The sequence below is a fragment of the Cyanistes caeruleus genome, chromosome 17 (genome assembly GCF_971803275.1).
Source record: "Cyanistes caeruleus chromosome 17, bCyaCae1.hap1.1, whole genome shotgun sequence".
Taxonomy (NCBI): Eukaryota; Metazoa; Chordata; class Aves; order Passeriformes; family Paridae; genus Cyanistes; species Cyanistes caeruleus.
Genome location: NC_141717.1, coordinates 8,482,693 through 8,500,381, shown reverse-complemented (window position 1 = coordinate 8,500,381; position 17,689 = coordinate 8,482,693). Strand labels below are relative to the sequence as shown.

At 43.0% G+C, this 17,689-nt stretch overlaps 1 protein-coding gene across 4 annotated transcripts in view; it reads right to left on the bottom strand.

The window, feature by feature from the left end:
* Positions 1-17,689, bottom strand: part of XYLT1 (xylosyltransferase 1) — a 176,826-nt gene that overhangs the window by 81,265 nt on the left and 77,872 nt on the right. For all 4 annotated transcript variants that reach the window (XM_086854859.1, XM_086854857.1, XM_086854860.1 and 1 more), the window contains one exon: positions 9,808-10,333. In XM_086854859.1, the coding sequence (XP_086710985.1) occupies positions 9,808-10,333 (526 nt within the window). The remainder of the gene's footprint in view (positions 1-9,807; positions 10,334-17,689) is intronic.

Here is a 17,689-nt window from a genome sequence, read left to right as displayed (position 1 = left end):
ATCCAGTGGCTGGCTGGAAGCCTTCATTTGCAATTAAAACCACAGGTGAGTAAGCAGCCCAACTGCTGAAGCTGCTGTTTACAGCCAGGCACCAACAAAGGTGCATTCTCACCAGGAAAGGGGTTCTCTTACAAGTTTTAATGAGTTAGAGAAATTAATCAAGACTTCAACAAAAAACTTCCATTAGTATGGGCAAGAAGTCTCCACAAAAGAGACAGAATCACTTTGCAACAAAGAGAATGATACGAGCCATTATATTCTGGTTACACCAAGGACTGCCCTGAGCTTCAGCTGAGTACTGAGGTTTCAAATGAGATTTGTAGAAAAAGGTCCTTTTGACTGAGCTCTTTCTTGTACTCTCTGACAGGACCTACAACTGTTGCAGGCTGTTGGGGGAGGTTTAGGTTGGATATTAGGAAAAGGTTCTTCACCCAGAGGGTGGCTGGGCACAGGACCAGGCTCCCCAGGGAAGTGGTCAGTGCTCCAAGGCTGGCAGAGTTCAGGGAGTGCTGGACAATGCTCTCATGCACAGGGTTCTGTTTTAAAAGGCAACAAGCAATTCAGGCCTTCAGAAGAAATCCTGTGAATTTCACAATTTGAAAGCACATACAATTGCTGTTCAAATTATTTTCCAGAAATAACAGAGTTTGAGTTATTAGACAATGATTTTCTCGCAAAGTGTAATTTTGCTTTTTTTGCATAAAACTTCACCATTTTTACAGTAACATCTGTGGATGAGAACAAATGGGTGAGCACTGAACACAAGAGATGGTAGAGATATTCAGCTTGCAGCAAGCCCGAGAAGGAAGGACTGGAAAATTCCTTGGCCTCCCTGGGGGGTGGTGAGAAAGCTGGAGAGGAAAAATGATGGACTTTTGCCATGGGCCTTTCAGTAGGGCCAGGACTTGAAACCAACATCTTTTTTTATTCTCAAACTGTAAAGTGCAGATTTCAGACTTTCCTGTGCATTCAGCTGAGCCTGTTGGTGACAGCAGTAGGCACTGGGAGATGGGAGTGCTCTGTTCCTCCTTACAAAGGTGCCAATCAGGAGCAACTTATTTGACACAACTAAGTGATAAATCAGTGATATTAAAATAGTGTGAGCAGTGAATCAGGGCTATTCACTTCTAACACGCTCTCAAACTATCAAAGACAAGCATTTACTTGGAAGACTAAATATACAATGAGCAATTTCAAAATCTTTTTCAAGGTTGCTCAGCTACAGATTCTTGTCATTCAGTTTTTCTATGGAAGTCATGATTACCCAGGGAGAAAAAAGACGGATGTTTTAAAACTACCTTCTGCATAAGAAATATTTGAAACAGAAACAAATTATGGTTTAGAATCTTAAAATGGCAATAATGTCCTGTAAGATTGGCCTCATGCCTAGATTGCTGGCATTTTAATTCTGAGTTAAGTCTCTTAAACAACTCTTCCTCATTTCCAGGGGAAGCCATTACAAACCAGTGATCTCATAAAGCTCAGCAACTCCCAAAATACATCAAAGAAATGTACCCTTTCAAATATCTTCCTGAAAGAGGGTGCATTCCCTTTAATTATATTTTTAATACTGTAACAAACTGTATATATTTAAGGAATTGTTTCAAGAAGCCACAAAAGAGGAAAATTCTTCACCTTGGCTCAGGAGGGAGAAATGAAATGTCAATACTTTCCCCCCAGTTATTTTAAAAGTAATACACCAGAGCCACTGGCTTCAAACTAAACTGTGGCAGCCTCCAGTTGCAGTTAGCATGGCATTTCTGGAACATAACACTTCCCCATTCTCAAAATAATAGTTCATCAGCTGCAGATTCCTGTGAAAACTGAGTATTTGCTAAGTAATGGCACTTGGAGAAGTGCAATGTTTAGAAAGACAGAGCTGAATCTGTGCTCCTTTGTCCATGGTGTTTTTTAAAGCAAAAAGCAAATCTAAATGCTGCCTGCTCACAATTAGTATGTTACACTGACACCCTAACACAGTTTTATCTTGGAATGTTGAATTAGGAAAGAATAACATTGAAGCTGCTTGTGCAGCCTTAACTCAAGCTCAGTCCAGTACTCATGTACACAGCTGCTTGCTTAGCATTGAATAAAATTAAGATAATTAGATGCCATGTTTCCTCTTCAGGGTCTGTCTACTAAAATCATCATAATGAGTCTACTCCAGAGGTCCAGCAACAATTCTATATGAAAACCACTATGTTTGAAAAAGTGTAGGGCTCAAGTTTTCCTTGCACAGGGGGAGGTCGGGTTTGGTGCTCTTATTTTGGGTTGGGTTTCTTGGTCCTTCTGATTCTTCTCCCCACTCCCCCCAGCTCATACCTTCATACCAACAATTTTCTTTAGCCATAGTTGTATTTGACTTTCCCCAACACTCTGTCCACATATTTCAGGATCACTGGGAAGCATCCACGATCACTCAAGTACTTTTCTTTCATCTCTGTACATACACAGTAATCTTTATCAAAATATTCACTGAGCTTCTGCTACCCTCATGCTCTCTTCCCAGGAGGTTTGCAGCAAGGACATGCTCAGCCATTATCCTCTCCCACGCTTGCCCTTGCTCCCCCTTTAATGCTCCATAAAATGATAACATTTTCCAAAACAGAAAACGTTGGTGAGAACCAGGACTGCTGACCATAAATATTCTGTCCCTTCTGTCCCCCACTCCTTGGGTCATGTATTGCTCCTAGCATTTCCTTGAGATGCCATGTGCCAGATGATTTCTGCAAGTGTGCTCTTGGGGACCAATTCTGCAGCCTCCAGACCCACAGGTGATCAGACAGACCTGATGTGGAGAAACGTGACCAGACAGTAACATCACGAGAAAAAAACAAGAGGAACATCAAGCTGATTTCATTCTCCCACTTCCAAACTTGCAGATGATCTAGACAGGAGCTATCTGTATTTAAATGAAAGAATTAATTGGCACAGACACCCAACAGTTTTCCCCCTCACTGAATTTCTTCTAAAACCAAAGCTGTCTATGCAAGACTGAGCTGACAGAGCCCGGCTGTGCTCATCACAGCCTTAATTTTGGAAGAAGAATCCCTCAGCTTGGCAATGCCACAATCTCACATCCCTGAGAAACAGCAGTCGCCTGTTTTCTACAGGGCAGCTGTTTCCAGAGGTACAAGGAGATGGTAAAGCAGTGTCATCCCAGTTTGGGATGCCATAAAGACATTTCTAGCAATTCCAGTTCCCTTACAAGATGTACACACATCTTCCTTCTGTAAAGAAACTTGTCCAGTTTCTGACCCACTGGCCAGATCTAGTTTCTAAGGATAAATCATTCATTTGGCCCTCTGCCCAGGGAGCAAATCAGCTGTGAGCAGGGGAAAGTGTTTTGTCAGCTCTTACACTAGGGTTACCTCATCAGTCCCTTCAAATGGGCAGAGTCACCAACAGGAAGGCAGGGGCTGTCTGCACATCCAGACTGGTGACAGGGGTCCGTGTGCCCTTTGGGTTCATGACGTGAATTTGCATCACTTAAATGAGAGACTGCATTCCTCATCCATGCAATGATGTAGGGCCCATCTTCAGCCAGAATGGCAAAGTATATTTTCATTCCTTACATCCCAGTTTAAACTAACCAAACTTGTATATGTGGCCATAATAAAAGCTAATCTGAGAATCACTGGCAACGTACCAGGAAGGCATGACCCTTCCTGAGATGTCATTTTTCTCCTGTCAGTACCACAGCTTCACTGATTTTATGAGAGTTGGTTCTGCTTCACACGCGTAAGGGGAGAGGATACATCACTTATTTCATAAAGTCATTTTGCCTAAAATGCAATTACTGAATCTTGAAACGGCCCTTTATAATGAAAGCAGTGCTGGAAACATGGTTTCCAGAACAGAACACAATCTCTGTACACGGTGTAATTACATCTTAGCGTTCTGCAGAATACCAGTGCATGGCTTAAATGCTATTAATTGTAAGCAGTTTTGTTCCACAGGATGTTGTTTGCTGATAACTACTCAATTAGGGTTATTTTGCAATTAGTCTACTCACAGTAAATTTACTGCAACCAGAGTCATCTGTGGTGCAGCAAATTAAAATGCTGTCTGGGCTGCATGTGCAGTGGCTCTTACATGCTCCTTAAACCATGTATAGCTCACAACAGTGACTCTGTCACACTAACAGATTAAACACACAGGAAAGCAGCAGCAGCCAACATCATTTGGAATCCTGAAACCAGCAGAAAAAGACAAATCTGGGGTTCAATGATCTGTAGATCAAACCCAGTGAGTCCAAAAATGCACTGCCAAAACCTTAAAAGCTAAACAAACCACGCATTTATATGTCACTGTGTGCGTACACATGCATATTGAGCAGATGAAATCCTCTATTTGCTTCATTACAGCTCCCACTCTTTTAAAATTCTGTAGAGGGTGCTCTCATTTCCATGCCTTGAAGAACAGCTCTGCTCCACCCCACAAGTATTTGGCATCCTGTGGCTTATCCTCTCCCTTCCTGCGAATCACACATTTCTGTTCTTTCTGCTGAGTGCTTTGAAGTCATCAGATAAAAATACTATGGACATTCAGATTGCTATTACCTGTGGGTTGTTCACTAAGTAGAGCTCCAGAGTCCTTTTCTCTCAGTTTGAAAACCAAAAGGTTGTGTTTTCTACAATAAAATGGAAAATTTTCTTCCCAGCAGCCTCTAAGAAGCTGAAAGTTCTTCCTTCAGTGTGCCAGAGCAGCACTATCAGTAAGGAACCAGGGAGAAGGCAGTGTGATCTGCAAAGAACTCTTTCAGTGCTGATAAAATGTTCGGAATGAGGGAAGCATGATCATTTTCCTACTTTACTGTAAGTTTGGTTTACCCCACAGGGATGAAGGTAGCAGAAAACCTGTTTGATTTAAAAACTAAGAAAAGACAACAGAAATGCCCATGGGAAATAAATCAGGATCACTTGAGGCTCTCTGCTTTCCTAGAGACTTTTCATTTGCTAGAACTACATCTTAGAAAACACTGCTCAAAAAACTCTGCTGTGTACTTTGGTCTATCTAGGGCCATAGATCTGGGTCAAGAATAAAGCCAGTTGGGAAATTAATGATGAGGATTAGGCCAGAGTCTCCCCTGGGATCTGGCAACTGAGAGAAGCTGGCCCAGAGGAGGCCTGGTGCAAATACCACCTGGGACTGTGGCTGTGGTGACTCCTGACCTGCTGGAAATGACCAAGCCATGAATTGTGCTCTGTGTCCATCCAGCAACCCTGCCAGGCAAGGAGTGCAGAGCTGCAAACTACCACTATCCATGTGGAAGTGAAAAACAGAACTCAGGGACTGAATCCAGCCTCTGGGTCAGCAGCTAGGGGTTTTTTCATCTCAGGAGGAGGACAGAAAGTAGAAATCACAAGTTCAATATCATGTTGAAATGTGGAATTGTGTAACTGCAATTGCAGTGCTGCCCATTGCTGCTGGGCAGGGTCAGGGTCACAGTGGCCACTCCAGGACTGTGCTCCTGTCCACAGTAATAATGGACTGGGGGGGGTAACGTGGCACAGATCAGGTCACTTGTGCTTTGTCCAAGGGGATTTTATCCAGGTACAGAGTGATGGGAATTTTAGAGACAAGAATTCTCATTTAAACTTCTGTTTAGTCCTAGTACCTCTGCACAAGAGGAGGACCATGATGATGATGGACAAGGAAGGGAGGCAGCTGGTTCACATCCACTGACAGCTTTGGTGAGCAGAAGAGTCTGGCACACCAGGAGAGCCAGTGTCTGTAGTCTGCCCCATACAGGACAAGGCCAGAGATGGCCCCAGCAAGGAAACATCTCCACATTGTCCACGCGTTGCTGATCTCTGTACCATGTCTCCTGAGACAAAAGGAACTCCCCAAAGGATGTCTCTGAGTATCTTCTCAACTGGCACAGGACTGGGTTTGCTATTTCCTTATCTAACTTTGTGCTGAACCTACATGTCCCCTCTTACAATTGCTGAATGCCTTCTCCTCAAAACACAGTTCTACAGAGGCCAAAGATTCCCTTCTGAGTGAAGGGAGACTTGCAAGCTGTGAGTGGCTCAGGCTGCACCTAGAGCCTTTGACACCAATCTCCTGTGCCATAGCACTTGTACTGTGTTTTTAGGACCAGCTTGCAGGGAAATGCCAGCTCACCTGCTCTGCAAGTCAGGTGGCTGGTGAAGGTGCCACATCCTGTTCTACTGCTTCAGCAGCAATGCTCTCAGAGGGACTGCAGCCCTCATGGAAATAACACCTGCATGGCAGAGAGGGACATCGTGCTCTTGTTTTTAACAACCCTTTCTTTTATCACTGAAGATCCTTATAATCAACTTCCTCTGCCTGTTGCCTTTGGAAACAATAAAACACTTTAAAAAAGGAACAGCTTGTATGATCCTGTTCTCGGTCATAACCACTGAAGTGAATGTATCACTTAACATTTATGACAATCCAGCTGGATGGAGTCCTGTCCATGATTGATAGCTACACTTAGCAGCGTCATGGTTTTGATCAGCTGAGACAAGATCCAAGGGGATTAAACGCTGGATGACACCTCAGTGGAAACCACAGCACTGGGAACACGTTTATATGTTGGGATAATGGATGAATGTGCTGCTCCAACACATAAATATTTATACTTCACAGTTTTGCTGAAAACAGACAGGAAACCTTTGTTCAAACCAAACTGACGGGAACAACACTCACATGCTGAATACACAGACTCAGACCCCAGATGTCTGACTGCTGCTGAAAAACACCAGATCTCTTTTTTAATACATGAAGCGCCGAGGCCTCTACCCACATCTGCCCCTACCAGCAATCCTACCCATGGGGTGTCTTACATCCCCAAAAGCTGATGGCCAGTACTTCACAAACATCTCCTATAACCAAACTCAACTCCTCTCAAGGACCAACACCTTTCATGAGGGATGGAGTCACTCTGTGAGTGAAGAACAGTATTTGTGTTCTACAGGGGGAGGAGAGATATGGGACCACAATACACTGAAACTCAGACAATGTACCTTTCTCAGGGCTATAAAATTCAAGGGATCTACCAAATTATATATGTACAAGGCCTTCCAGCAGGCACTGGAGGCTTTCAGTTCTGGGGTTCCCCCATGTCTGTCTTGACAGTTCTGTATTCAGACATTTGGGAAATGGCTGCAAGGTCTGGATCTCCTCCTTAGGTTTGGTGACCCAATCCTTTTGTGCATTGGTGCTTCCTGCATTAGCAACTCCTGTCCCATTCCATATGCTGCTGTATTACCACTTCCCTACAGCAAAGCTCCCAAATCTGCTCTAGAGCAACCTGGTATGGAGCACAGGACGTCCAGACTTTCTGCCAAGGAAATCTGGCAGCTGAAGTGGTTAACTTCAGCTGTCAGCATGGGCAGAAGGAAATAACCTTGAGGCAAAGAAAAGTCAACATTTTCCACATGTATCCATCTGGCTAGGCTAACATGTCTCTCAATTATTCTTTTTAAACAAGTGTCACCACTTAAAATAAAAAACTAAATTAAACTCTAGCTCAGCAAATGCAAAAATTTCAGACACAATCTTTTTGCACCTAATTTTTTAATATGGTATATATTGATACCACATAAGTTTTTCCTAAATTAGTCACATTTGGACATTTTCATAAATTTTCTAGTCATACCTGTAGCTCCCAGTTTTCCTTATAATTTTACTCTGATATTACAATGGAAGCATTTGTACTGATGTGCTATGTACATATATGCTGAAAGGCTTCAAGTGTAAAATGTGACACTGTTCTTTGTTCTAAGACCACATTATTACCCTGACTGCAGGGCATAAGAGATAAATCCTGTATTTAGAAAAGAAGCAGTAAATATTTCTTGAGAAACCTGTTTTTAAGGATGGCAGCTGTCTACAACTTCGGGAAAGTCACCCTGCATCCCTGGGAGACAGATTACCAAGCAGGGCATGGAACCATAGGTGTGTGCAAAATTGCACAGTTGCAGTGTCTGCCCACACTAATGACACCTTCCAGCTCTGGCCAGGACATCACTTGCATATTTGTATTTGGGATACACTTACCTACACAAGATTTATAGCATTGAGCCCATTACTAAAACCTCTTGATCCCAAAAGTGTAGGACAGTGTCTGCAAGGTGCTGACCTCCCTCAGCTTTCTCACAGACCACAGCTGACTTCCCTGGCCTTAGGGAAGAAGGGGAAAGAAGAGGGAAGGGACAGCAAGGACGTGCTTATCACAGTGGGTTCCACCAGTGGCACCTCAGAGGTGCCAGGGGTGCTCACTGATGCTCATCCTGTTACTGATGTCTGCTTTTGCTCAGTTCTCAACTCTCTACTGTTCTCTTGTCTTCCCTTCAACCTGTGCTGCCTTTACTCTTCCCAATGAACATCATGTCTTCTGCCTGCTCCATTAATTCTTTGTCTCCAGTGTCTGCCCACCCAGCTTAACAATTTGGAGTATTTACTGTGCAAAGAAAGGGAGAAAAAACACCAAAAGAGACATGGTAAAAAACCAACACAAAACAGTTAGAGATGCACTGGGATGGGGAATGGGGGTGCTCAGACCATTCATCCTGGACCATCTAAATTAAAAGCCTAAGGATCTTGTTACAGGGAGATGTGCTTTTTTGGATATATTCTCTGGTGCAGTTCCTCTTTTTCACTGTCTGTACAGGGAATTTAACCTCCTAATCTCTGTAATAGCAACACTATCCTTCTCTCTACCACACTGAAATCACCTTGCAGTAACCACTGCTTTGTGATGGTGCAGTAACAAGCCATTAGAGGATGTTCCAAATGAAAGAACTAAACATCCTCTGGATCCCACAGATCTCCATGTTTATTCTACAGTCTCAAAGCAAGACCTGTTCACTAGTTTATAAATCCCTTCTGCACTTTCAGCTTGGACAAAGTTGTGGCATATCCTGTGCATGAGCTGGAAGTGCCAGTTACAGGGTGTGGACTCTGGACTATTGTATATATAAATAAATGCTGCTGTGAATAATGCTGCTCTTGATCAATACCCACTTTGATCGACTCATCAATGCTATTTCTTTTTTTTAAGGCACTTTACTCCATGGAGAGCTTAGAGCTGGATGAACAGTGGCACATGAAGCACTTTTTGAAAAGTAGGAAAAGGTCAGCTCAGACATGCAAACTGACAGCAAGCTGAGAGGTAAATCGTAATCAGAGGGCATGGAGAAACCAAAGCAACAAATCAAAGATTGGCTTAGGCCAGCAAAGGTAACTGACTCTCCAGCAGTGATTTTGAAAATAACTTTTGCTGACTCAAGAAAATTAAAAATAGAAGTCAGACACAAAATTGAATTTTCCCTGTGTTTTCAGAATTTTTTTATAGCTTTAATAATTACCTAAGGTTATTAAAATACTTAGGATTCCACTGTGACAGAAAAATATCCATATGGCCATAACAGCAATGCCACTCCTGTATCGGTCAGCATGAAGCTCCAAAATTCACAGTGGATGTTCTCTGAGTACCAAAAAGCACACAACTCTTGCACAGCATAACAAGATTTTGACTGTGCTTCTCTGTGTCTACAGATTGAGAATTAAAAGAAATAGGAGTAGCAGCTGAATACCTAGATCACATTGTGCAATAAAAATCTGGTGGAAACCAATTCTGCAGGAATCCACCAAGGATCTTGTGACATCCATATAATTCCTTGTTAAAAACATCCTCAAAGCCTCCCTTGTTTTAACGGAGTAAGTCCATTACACATTCCTGCAACAAAGCCATTTTTATCATCAGAAGGGCATTCCAATTACACAGAATGCTTCTCCCAAGACAGTGTGTGACTTCTCCAACTCCCAACTTACCCTCCAGGGCACAGAAACGTGTCACCTGCTCTGGCATCAGCTTCCCGACCTTGTGCTGGCAATAAACGTCCGCGATCTCCTGGCGACACTGCTTGGACTTGGCGCGGGACATGGCCGAGATCGCCTCCTTGCCCGTCACCTCACACTTGGGTGGTTGGTCGTATTTCAGTTCTGGGGAGCTGTTCTCAATTTTCTGTAAAAGATGCTGTGTGGGAGACCTGTCAATCTCCTTCAGACTGTTGCTGTAGCTGCTGTTTTTTCCCAGGTGATCACTGAACTGCACCACCTCGTTGGAGTTCTTCCCCAGCAGCAAGTTCTCCTTCATCTTTTCCTCTTCCAGTTTCTTTCTCAAGTGCTCCTTTTGTTTGCTAAGGGGTTTTTTCACCAGTTCAGACTGGTGTTTTTGCCTCTGAGTCCTAGGAGCAAAGTTACTATTATCAATAGTTTCAAAGTCCTTGGGGACTGAATTTTCATTATTGCTGTCTGTTCGCATTTTCTCTTTCGGCCGGTGGGAAAAATAGCCATCCTATAAATGGGGAAAAAAATTATACTCATCTTACTAAAACAGTCACATCCCATGCATTACAAGCATTTCTTACATGAAAACATAGATCAACTACAATGTAACATACTGCAAAAATCCCTGTGTTGGGGTTTGCAGCAGACAGAAGCTGAGAGGCCTCTGGGGTGCCCAAGTCACCTGCACTGGCATCTCTTCTCCACTGGGCCAGAGTCCAAGCCCTATCTCAGATGGAGCAGGGAGGATTTACACAGGTTTGTGAGCAGTGATTAACCAGACATTTCACCCTGACACCATTAAATATCCATGAGAAAACAGACACGGGTTTCAAGGGAGCAAAAGCAGATCCTTCCATGCTTTCCTTCACTCCCTGTGACTAACACAGTTTGGTATCCCAGAACTGCTTTGCTGCTCTGCAGAAAGCACCACCTGACTACAGCCTGAGCTTTCAGTGAAGTAACTTTGCTACAAAACAAATCCCTCCCAATTTTGCCCTTTGTTTTTTTTGAGTTCCTACACATTTACACATTTAAACCCTCCCTGGGAAGGCCAGAGTCAGGCTCAGGTGTCAGCTCTTAACCTTCATGTTCCTCCACTCAATGGTCTTAAATACAGAGCCCATAACTTTGCAAGATTCAAAATCTATCATATAAAGGAAAAGGAATAGACCATGTAAAATATTTGCCTGCATCAGGGGTGGGTGAGGTTGAGCTGCCTTTGCTCCAGCTGTGGAAACTTGTGGAGGACACAATTTTTAGACCTGTGGACATGGAAATATCTCTGTAAAAGTGAACACTAGCAGATAAAATCAATGATGAATGGTTAATGAAACCTCTTAAAACAGGAGTAAAAATATTGATAGACTTTTTGAGTCTGTTCTGTCTCCTTTCCACTTGTGGAACACTTGATCAAAAATCAGAGACTGGGAAATGACAGCATCACTAATCATGACTGATGGGAGCATTTCAGCACCTATCAACCACATTTTGTATTCAAAACATTTTATCAGCATGAGCTAATTGTTTCTCACATCTCTTCTGGGAGGAAGTATTTAACAGTCAGGGTTTAAAGAGAAAGGAGAGGGAGATAATGACCTATCCCAAGCCATGCAGGGAGTCAGTATCTGACCTCTGAAGCTCGGCAATGGGAAATGTTTGAATAGTTTATTCATTTAGAAGGAGTTGTTTAGTGAGTGAATAAAATGACTTTTTGACTCTCCATGAAAATGTCTAGTTTGCAACTAGCTCAAGCTATCAGACACAGAATAATGCAAAGGAGTTAAAAAAAAAACAAACAACACCAGACAACAACTCACACACCAAAATCTAAACATTTTTCAAACAAACAAAATGCTTCTAGTTTGGGGAGAAACATTTTTTAAAACATAAAATTCTAATGTTTAAGGGAACACATGAAATCAATTTCTTTTCTCAGAATCACTTTAAGGAAAAGAATAGCTTTTATACAGAAACACAGATTCATTGAAGTAGAAAAAGACTTCCAGGATCTGAAGCCCAACCATTAATTCAACACTGCCAAGTCCACCACTAAACCATGTCTTCTGGTGCCACATCTACTCAGCTTTTAAATCTCTGCAGGGATGATGACTTCACCTCTTCCCTGGGCAGTCTGTTCCAGTGCTGGACATTTTCCATGAATAAATTTTTCCTAATATCCAATCTAAAGCTTCCCTGGCACAACTTGAGGTCACTTCCTCTTGTCCTGGGATGTTACCTGGGAGACAAGACCAGCCCTGACCTGGCTGCAGCCTCCATTCAGAAAGCTGTAGAGAGACATAAGGTCTCCCCTGAGCCTCCTTTGCTCCAGGCTGGAGAATCCCTGCTCCCTCAGCTGCTCCCCAAAGGGCTTGTGCTCCAGCCCCTTCCCCAGCTTTTGTTTAAAACCAAAGAGAAACAAAATAAACAAAACATAATTTCAAGGCAGCCTTCATTCCCAGGAATGACCAAACCAAAATTAAAAAAAAATTACTTTCAGAGCCTGGCTCCCATTACTTATCCTGTATTTCAATGGATCTTCAAAGAAAAACACCAACCCTGCCTTCTTCAATAAACCTTTTCTAAGGTCTCTAAGGCAATGCCATGGTATTTCTACATATCTTGGCAACATTCTCACAGGCTGACTCTTGCTAAATTATTTTTGTCTTCAAATTTAAAAAAAAAACGAACCTAATCTGTAAAGCAAATGCACATTGATGAAAGGGAAAGGAAGGGAGATGAGATGTTTGCTATTGGTTCTTCACAGTAATTCTTATTACCCACTCAGGAGACAATGGCTGGCACCAGAGCAACAAGCACACACCTCCCATGTCCCAGGGAGAGCAGAGCCCTGCCTGCACTCTGCCCTCCTGCTCCTTCCAAACCTCTCTGGAGCATGACAGAGTGCCAAGAGATGAGGTGTGGGCAGGTTCTTGTTTCCAACAGCGTCTGACACTACACTTTGGTGATGCTTCAATGGGAACTGTTGCTCTCCAGTTTGCCACCCCTGCACCAGGAGTGCTGGACGAGCTGTGCAGCTCCCCTGGGACTGCCAGAGGCTGCAGCTCCAGGCTTGCAGCAGTGATCCCCCCACGCTGGGACACAGCACAGAACTGAGATGAAACCTCAGGAGAAAAAGGCAAAGCAAACAGATTTACTGGTGTATGGTTCACCTCTTTAAACTATTTTCCTCTTTCAAGTGCTTTGTGCCCTCTGGGAAATGCTTCTCCAAGTCTACATGCTGGAATCTGAAAAAACAAATTAATTCTAAATGCTTCCAAGGCAGACATAAAACAAAGCAGGGCCACAACTCTTCCCTGTCTGCAGGGACAGTGAACACCACAAAACTCCCACCACACAGGACACCCAGTGTCTGCAGGGGTGTCTCTTTTGAGATAAATAAATCAATCAGGGTCTGTACACAAGTATAAAACCAAGAGCTATAGATATACCTTAAAACATAAGGCCAAGTAATAAATATCACAGCGGGAAAGTCAAATCCAGCCTCACACAATCTCACACCTGCTGGTGCAAGTGTTAAATGCCACAAAACCCGAAATCTCCACACGCCTTTGATCCTCCCTCTCGCCTGCTTTCACCGAAGCCAAGCGTGATTTTTGCAGTACAATGATTTCGAGATAGGGTCCACACGTGAGAGCAGAATGTTCAGAGGAAATGAAACTCAGCACTCTGAGCTTAGAACAGCAGCAGCTGCTGACAGTAAGTTGTGCTCATTTGTGATGTTCAGGGGTACAAGCAAAAAGCAGCACATCAGGTTTTCAGCTGGCTATAGAAAGATGGGTTTTACTTGCTCTGCAATACTTTATTCTTACAGTGCTGGATTAATTGCAAATTTTGTCATGAATGTCTAAGACATTCAAGACAAGGCAGAGTCATCTCACAAAAAGATGATCTTGAAACCAGGCAATCCCAGTTCTGACAGTACCATGGGACATACATCAGCAGGTTCACTGTCTGAATCATCAGTTTGTTCAAATTTTATCAGGCTATTTGTTAGCAGCACCTCCTTATCTCTGTGCTTGCAAATCACTGAAAAAATGGAAGGCCATACCAGGACCAAACGAGAAGCATAAACCTATTAATACAGCCCATATGTGTCCACAGCCAAAGATCAAAACAGTATTTTCAAACCAGCACCTAACACTGCTACTGAAATCACCGTTTTGGTCTTTGCATTAGAGCAACTCTCTCTAGGCATGGACCAGAAGAGGCTCTATTCAAAATCAACTCATTTGGGAGGCTACCTTACCAAATTACCCAGTGTTACAGGTATCACACACAACTCACCCAAGAGCACATATTTCACCTGTGCCTTCCTACAGTCCTAACCTGTGTCAGTTTAAAGCCACCCCCTCTCATCCAATCACTCCATGCCCTTGGATCCCTCTCCAGCTCTCTTGGAACTGCTTCAGGTGCCAGAAGATGCCATAAAGAAACCTCTGGAAACTTTGCAGCACTGTATTTCCAAGCTGAAGCGTGATGCTGTGGATGTCTATCACAGAACACAGGCCTAAGAGAAGGACTGCCACAAGCAGAAATGTTCTGTCCTAACTTTGTCTGGTTCTCAGAAGATACAAGGAGAAGTTAACTGCTGAGTACTCATGGCAAGAGCCCTAGGGAAAGTTTTAATGACTGTGGGGCCTCTTCTGAGCGTGTGCACACTGCAGTTCAGGAATAACAAGCAAATGCTCCAAAACTGGGAAAGAACAGTCTGTACCCAGGAGTGTGCATGAGATCACTGCCAATTACATACTGATTGCCATTGATGCTAAAAATAGTATTATAATATTAATGCAAAAACAACATTTTCAGCTCAGAGTCATTTTATGTAATGTGAGAATTCGAATTCTGCTCCAAATTCTGCTCCCTGTTCAACACACAGATTTTAAATCTCCAAACTCCACCTCTGGTGTGTTTTATTAAAGTTTGTCAGACACAATGTACGCTCTTTGGTGTATTAGCCACTTTATCTGCAGTGATTGAGGGTCTGGGGCTTAGGTACTCTGAGCTTGATTGAATTCAAAGTCCCATCTATCTCAGGAGGGAAAGCCTGGGTTTCTGCAGACTTTGCAATCTACTGAGGAAACCATGGAATAAATTGCTGCTGTCACCTACTACAGACCCAACAACAGCTGCTGCTGCCCACTGCACCTAGCACAAATACAGAGAATTTGGAAGAACTTCCCAGCTGTCTGTAATGACAAATGGATTTTAATGACAGCCTGTTAACACTCTCAGAGGGTTTGCAAGTACAACCCACACCAGTTCAGCCAGACTACAGGTAAGTTTACACACCTGCAGACTGCCTCCCTTCACATTTTGCTTGCCTGTATTTGCAAGACACTTCTTTCACCTATATTTGCATCCAAGCTAAGAATGTTCAAGCATAAACATGCACATGTGGTTACCCCGGTCACCAATTCACAATTCAGGTACAGTTCTGTATCCTGTGTGCTTAAGGCAGGAGGTTAAAGACTGGGCTCAGGAAATCTCCAACAAGCCAGCCCTTTTCTCAGTGGGGCATCCCACTGCAGGATCAGAACACACTGCAAAGCCCTTAGGTACAACACACAGAGTGTCCCAGTGCCCCTGGAAGGGGTTCCTCTGCCAGCAGCCTGGAGTAGCAATAGGACTGGTAATTTTTACTATACACAAAAAGCCAGCAATTAGACCAATTTCAAATCTGCCTTCAGAGAGAGAACCTAACGTGCATTTAAATCAGGAGAGATCCAAACATCAGCAGGCAGGGTGTACCAGCTCTGCAGACAGCAAGGGCACAGACTGTGGCTGAGGGATCCAACTGGAGGCACCAGAGCCAAGGGAAGAGCCCACACCATGCAGGCAGGGACTGCTCCAGCATCACCTGCCACGCACCTGCAGAGGCACTGTGCTGCTGGAAGCTCCCTCTGGAGAGGCTTTGCAGGGAACCTAAAAGAAAACCCTAATCAGTTCACAAAGGCACACAATAGGAGTTTGCATTCATCTGCCACAGGTGTTCATTGCATTGTGCAGAGCACTTCCTCCTGACAATAAGAAAATGCTCCCTTCCTAGGGAAAGTATTCACTGCACGATTTCTTTATCAACAAAGTCCTATAAATACGATACAGATGGATGGACCATGTGCAACCAAGCCCTGAATGGCAAATGTTCACAGTTACAGTATATCTGACAACTCACTTTCTCCCCAGCATGGAAGGATTTGCTCTCTTCTTGTACTGAGAACATATTCTCATATTCTTGCTCTGGCAAAGCTTGGTACCTCAAAGACACAGCAAAACAAACCAGAGATTTGCACATGCACACACAGAGCAACAACAAAACACACAGATATTCCTCTAAATACAAGTACTGGATATGCTGGCCTTCAGGACCAGCTATAAATCAAACACCTGTACTATCAAAAACGACATATTTTTCCTCCTTTCACATAGTAAAGCACCCAATTATTGACCTCCTGTGAGAATATGCAATGCCTGGGCAGTCATGCAGGATCACACACAGCTGAGGCCCCCAGAGCTGGGGCAGGCACTTGCTGCTTTGCTGGCATGAGCTGTTCAGGATCCAAAGCAGCTCACAGCTCCAGAGGTGGGGAACAGCTTCAAAATCTGCATCACATGTCAAAGCCTCAGAGACCTGGTCAGCTTTTACAGGACCATCTATTTTACCTGTCCTGTGACTGAGAAGAATTTAAACAGAACTATGAAAAGATAATTAAAACAAGTTTCTGTTCAATATTAATCACAGCTGTGACAAATTATTTTCTAGTGCTTGTTAATTATTTCAATAAAGACACCTTCCAATTGCCAGAGGAGTCAGAGAATGGCATCTCTACAATTAAATATTTTTTTTCTGCTCTTGTCTTTGTGCATTTGTGGGCTGTTTCTCAGTTGAAATCAAAACCTTTTGCATCCAGAACTACAACCTTTATGCTGTGGTCACCCCATTGTCTCCTGTCCTAGCACACTCACATCTTTCAAACTGTAAAACCACTCCTGCTTTGCTTGAAGCCCTCATGCAGCCACATGGATCCCATTGTGCCATCAAAACAAACAAGAAATTGGGAACTTTAACTGAAGATGTGGTTGATGTGCCATGAGACCCTTGGAAAATGAGTACTTTTGGCAGGATTGAACAAAAGCAAGGCCAAATACAGCAGATGGAGGAATGGCAGCAGATGTTAATGTAGTTGTATTTTTCCATATGTTTTTCTATTTTGCTGTAATAAGTACATTGTATTTTAATTGTCAGTGGCTGAAGACTTGGGAGAAACATTTTGTGAGAAATATATTATGTTACTTTATGCCTTTCATTAGAGAGGGAGATGCAAAAGGTGAAAATAGGTTTATTGACTTGCAAGCTGGCAAAGATGAAAGATGTGATTGCTTCAAACACTCTGCTTTCTGTTATGTAAAAGAAAATGAGACAAAGCAATAATTTGGGTTAAAAGGGGGATTCTGATACTTGAAAAAGCTTGAGTTCTTCAGGTTCAGCCCTAACAGATACAGACAGGCACAGCCAGCCCAGGACTATTGCAACACTTGGCATTTCAAAATGCAGAGAAACAGATGGACCACCACAAAGTGCACAGGGGACCCCTCAGTGGAACATCTGCATTGGTAAGTGATTGTTTGGAGGATTATTTTTCCCTTCCTTTCCAAAACTGTTGCCATCCATTTTTATTTTCGCTTAACACCAATTTCAGCACTGTGATCCAAAACACTAGAAATAACATTGTAAAAACATCATTAATAGAAGTTGCTTTTATCCCTTTTTACATACATACATTAAGGGAAGATGTTCTGGTTTGAAATTCAATGAAAACAGCTTCAAAAATTTGGCTGCTTT